Below are 4628 nucleotides of genomic sequence, written 5' to 3' on the forward strand. Positions count from 1 at the left end.
TCCCCACTGCCATCTGTGTACTGGGGGAAACCCTAGGATTTGTCCGGACAGCAGCGGCGTCGTCGTCGCATTTCTTCCTGAAGATGTTGCTTGGTACGTGAGGCTTCGGAGTGCTTGGCGGGCGGTGGTACTTCTCCGGAGGGTGCAGCGGGTGTCGACCATCTTTACTTAGTTGAACTGCCGGTGTCGGCATTTGTTTTTTTTTTCTTTCTCTCCTCTTTTTTGGTTTGTTTGTGCTGCGGCTCCAGTAAGCTGCTTGTATCGGTTGAAGCGTTGCTTTATAATCTAAAACGGGGGGAACCTTTTTTCTCGATGGCGTACAGCAGCTGAGTAGAAACAGAGTAGCAAGAGTGCACACTGCCCAGCCCAAGATCCACCCCCTTCCTCCCTCAGTCCCTCCTCTTACGCGCTGGTGGGTAAGGTTCCTCTCCGAGAGCAAACCACTCGTTTCCGACCATCGCCGTGCGTCCCCTGCCGCCGCCGCTCCTGCTGGGGGAGTAGCCTCCAGGTCCAGGTGAGCTCAACTGCCCCAACCAACTCTTGCATTACCAATTTCTTCTATTCTTTCATTTGTCTCCAACTCATAAAAATCAAACGCAAACTACTCCACTTGTTAGTTCTCAGTTTCGGCCCATCTCTTCTTAGTTGCCTTTTTGCATATTAACATGTTCATAGCTCTTCGTCTCCACTTGTTAGTTCCCACCCACTCTGTTTTTTTCTTCTTTTTTTGAGAGAAATTTGTCTGATTCTGAAGGTTTTTTTTGTTGCTGCCTATGTAGCGCAAGAAAAAGGGTCAGCATAGCAGATTTTTGTGAGGCAGGTTTCAAATAAGGTATATTAAGCAGGTCTCAAGATTTTTCTTTTTAAGCAGTATAAAATTACTCATCAGTACTAGAACCAAACTAATCGCGTAGCCAAACAAATCACTTATGCACTTATGCCCTAGTTATCAGAATGCCAAATTTTCAATTGATCCCCTCTCAGTTACCATTTTGCATGCAACAAGTTCATAGCTCTTCCTCCCAACTTGTTAGATCTCAGTCACCCTTTTTTCTGTCTGATTCTGAAGCCTGCAGGGGGATTCTTTTGCTTATGTAGTGCAGAAAAAGGAATTGTCAACATCAGCATAACAGTTTTTTGTGAGGCAGGTCTCAAATATGTAGTATATTAAACAGGTTCCAAGCAAATTTGGTTTTTAGAAAAGAAAAGAAAAAACTATTTGTTAGTAGAACCAAACTTATTATCGCGTAGCCAAACAAATCACCTACACTCTGCTCTCAGCTCTGCTGCCTCCAGCGCTGAGTTGCTTGCTGCTGCAACACGCATGGTTGAGTCAATTCAACTTGCTATGCTTATCGATCAGATCGAGGTTGAGTCAATTCAACTTGCTCTGCTTATTAATCAGATCAAACCGCTCTTCTTAACTTTTGTGAGCTCTTCCATTTGCGCTATCTCCAACTAAGTTGAATAGCTGCAACTCTTACTTAATAATTCCACTTCATTTTATTTTGTTCAGTTATGGAAGTGCATTTTACAGAAATTTACTAGCAGTTCACTTGTCTGACTCATGCATGCACTCGAGCATTCAGTGTTGAGTCCGGTTTTCAGAAAATGCATTATGTTGTTGTGTTGTGTCTGTGAGGAATTTTGTGTTTTTCAGGGAGACGAACATCTGAAGCTGTACTTAGTACTCGTACATTCCTAGGAGATTGATATGGATCTCACGTTCCAGTTGATAGAACAGATTACCAAAAGTTTCTCTGACGATCAAAAAATTGGCTGTGGTGCATATGGGGAAGTTTACAAGGTACGACGTGATTTCCGGATAGTAGTTATCACTTGCTATGACCGAGTGCTCCATTTTAACACCGGGTTTTAAATAACAGGGAGTGCACAATGGTGAAGAAATTGCCATTAAGAAGCTTTACAACATGCAAGGGATTGATGACAAGGAATTTACAAATGAGTTCCGTAATCTTATGAAGGTCAAGCATCCGAACATCGTACGCTTAATTGGCTACTGCTATGAAATACGACATAGACATGTTGAGATGAACGGAGAACTTGTTTTCGCTAAAATAATAGACCGACTTCTCTGCTTTGAATATATGGAGGGTGGAAGCCTTGCTAAGTATATTTCTGGTATGATGGTATTTCTAATACTTTTAATTCAATATGTTTATGTCTGACAGTCCGAGTATAATGCCTGTCTTTACCTCTTGCGCAGATGAATCCTGTGGTCTTGATTGGCCCACTCGATACAAAATCATTAAGGGAATTTGTGAGGGTCTAAATCATCTTCATAATGGGCGGAGTGATTATATTTATCATCTGGATTTGAAACCGGATAATATACTGTTGGATAAAAACATGATGCCCAGGATTGCAGATTTCGGCATGTCAAGACTCTTAGCTTCATCCAAAACCCATATAACTCAAACTCTAAAAGGAACACTGTAAGTTGATTGAGCATGTCTGATCCATTTCTCTTCATTCAATAGCAACATGTTGTGCTTGCATTGCCTTTACTGTATGTGTCAATACCATGCAGAGGGTACATGCCACCAGAATTCATTGACAAGCGCAGAATCACAAAGAAGTATGATGTGTTCAGTGTTGGTGTCATAATTTTACAAGTAATGGCTGGAGCTCAGGGCTACAACAATTGTTGTGAGATGTCTTCTCCCCAACAGTTTATCGAGCTTGTAAGCCTTTGTACTATATTTTGAGCAAATGTTATGTTTTTTCTGGTATCTTCACACTATCCAAGAATGCGTGCGCTTATGAATCTTTATATATATACCGCAGGTACATGAGAACTGGAAGAAAAGGCTTCAAGGGATGCCAATGCAGGAAAATACTTACTCAATTGACATCCTAGCAGTGCAGAGATGTATTGAACTCGCAGTGAGATGTGTGGAGGCCGATCCCGTAAAAAGGCCTAGTATAATGGACGTCGTCGATGAGCTGAATAAACTAGATGCTGACATGAAGAATATATCACTTCCATGCCAGGTAAGATTCAGGTTATCTTTTCAAATGAAACTGAATCAAAACTTTGGGAGTTTAAGTAATTTGGTGGATCCTAAACATTTCTGTCATTCTGTGGCATGTGTATCTGAGCCAAATTCATACGAATACAAATTAACATTGGTCATATTTGCACAATTCAGAGATCACTCGAAGTTATGTGAATTTCTTTGTCATTTGGCCGAACTGGAATCTCCAATTTTTCAGTTATTTCAGTGGTGCCCAAAATATTTTCAAATCTGAGATTTGATACCATGATCTATTTATTCTCATTGCAGGAAACTTCTGATTCCAAAGATCTTGAGCTCGATCCTGCCCTCGAGCTACGCTTCCCATTTGAGCTAAACAGGGACATATCATGTTGTATGCAGCTAATCAACAAGACAAACGAGTTCGTTGCATTCAACATCAGAACCAATAAAATGAAGTACAGTGCACGGCCAAGTAACGGGACTATGGCACCATATTCCAAGATTTATATCACATTTACATTGCTGGCACAAGACAAGGATCCACCCTATATGCGGTGCCAAGACATGCTCATTGTGCAGAGCACTAGGCTCAGCATGGAATCCGGTGATGAGATCACTGACGAGTTCTTCGAGAAGGCAGTGGCAAGTAGGGTGGTGGATGAGGTGAAGTTGCCGATTGTCTATGTTGTGTAGTTACTGTGCTGGAGCATGAGTGAAATCCATCTAGGGTGACATGACAAGGGAAACATAGAGGCTCATGACTTGCATAAAGTTCTGCGGATATTTGAGAGTAGATTCTGTCGGTAAGAAAACTATGTTCAACTTTTGCGTGTGTAACCGTTTAGAAAGACTAATATGAACTTAGATCTGTATCCACCCTTCACTAGTTATATGGACTCAAAGGATTCATGCTACTACATTGCGTTTTTGTAAAGGGGGTGTATATTAATTAAGAACCATTGTCATCATTACAATCACACAGCGTCAGATTGGACACGCATGTTAGAACATCTACAGCCGGACTTGACAAATTCAACCCCTCAAACGCTCGTGGACGTGCCCGAGCGCGTCCGCGGACAGTGACCGGTCACCCCTCAAAAAACAGATTCCACATCCGGATACCTCAAATTAGAAACCTGAACATCTACAGCCGGACTTGACAAATTCAACCCCTCAAACGCTCGTGGACGTGCCCGAGCGCATCCGCGGACAGTGACCGGTCACCCCTCAAAAAACAGATTCCACATCCGGATACCTCAAATTAGAAACCTTAAATCCATATTATTATATGCAATGTGAAACCTAATCTACGCGGAGCTCGTCCGGTTCTGCTCCCCGCTCGTCCGGCTCCGCCCTGGCCATGTCCAGCGGCCACTTGCACTCCTCAGAGTGTTGGGCCGGTCGCCGGAAAGGTAGGGTAGAGCATGGGACACGAGCTGGCTCACGGGACTGAAGGCCCCGCCGTCTCCCATGCCCTACTCTTCCTAGTCGGAGATCGGAACCCGAACGGTGTCGCCGACGTCAGATCGATGATGGATCCATCCGGACTGTTGCGCCATACGGGACGCCGGAGAATGCGACGGGAGGCACCATGGGCCTCGTCCGACGAGGCCATGGCATGGCGTG

At 43.6% G+C, this 4628-nt stretch overlaps 1 protein-coding gene across 2 annotated transcripts; it reads left to right on the forward strand.

Annotated features, from left to right (window-relative positions):
* The first annotated feature begins 328 nt into the window (after positions 1–328).
* Positions 329–3970, forward strand: LOC119284679 (putative receptor-like protein kinase At4g00960). Of its 2 annotated transcripts, XM_037563830.1 has the most exons (8): positions 329–514; positions 780–832; positions 1661–1807; positions 1887–2142; positions 2228–2456; positions 2552–2705; positions 2809–3015; positions 3309–3970. In XM_037563830.1, the coding sequence occupies exons 3-8, from the start codon at positions 1715–1717 to the stop codon at positions 3693–3695; spliced, it is 1326 nt and encodes a 441-aa protein (XP_037419727.1). In that variant the 5' UTR covers positions 329–514; positions 780–832; positions 1661–1714; the 3' UTR covers positions 3696–3970. The 2 variants fall into 2 exon arrangements, with proteins under 2 accessions (XP_037419727.1, XP_037419728.1); XM_037563831.1 differs by lacking the exon at positions 780–832.
* The last annotated feature ends 658 nt before the right edge of the window (positions 3971–4628 follow it).

Source organism: Triticum dicoccoides, chromosome 4A (genome assembly GCF_002162155.2).
Source record: "Triticum dicoccoides isolate Atlit2015 ecotype Zavitan chromosome 4A, WEW_v2.0, whole genome shotgun sequence".
Taxonomy (NCBI): Eukaryota; Viridiplantae; Streptophyta; class Magnoliopsida; order Poales; family Poaceae; genus Triticum; species Triticum dicoccoides.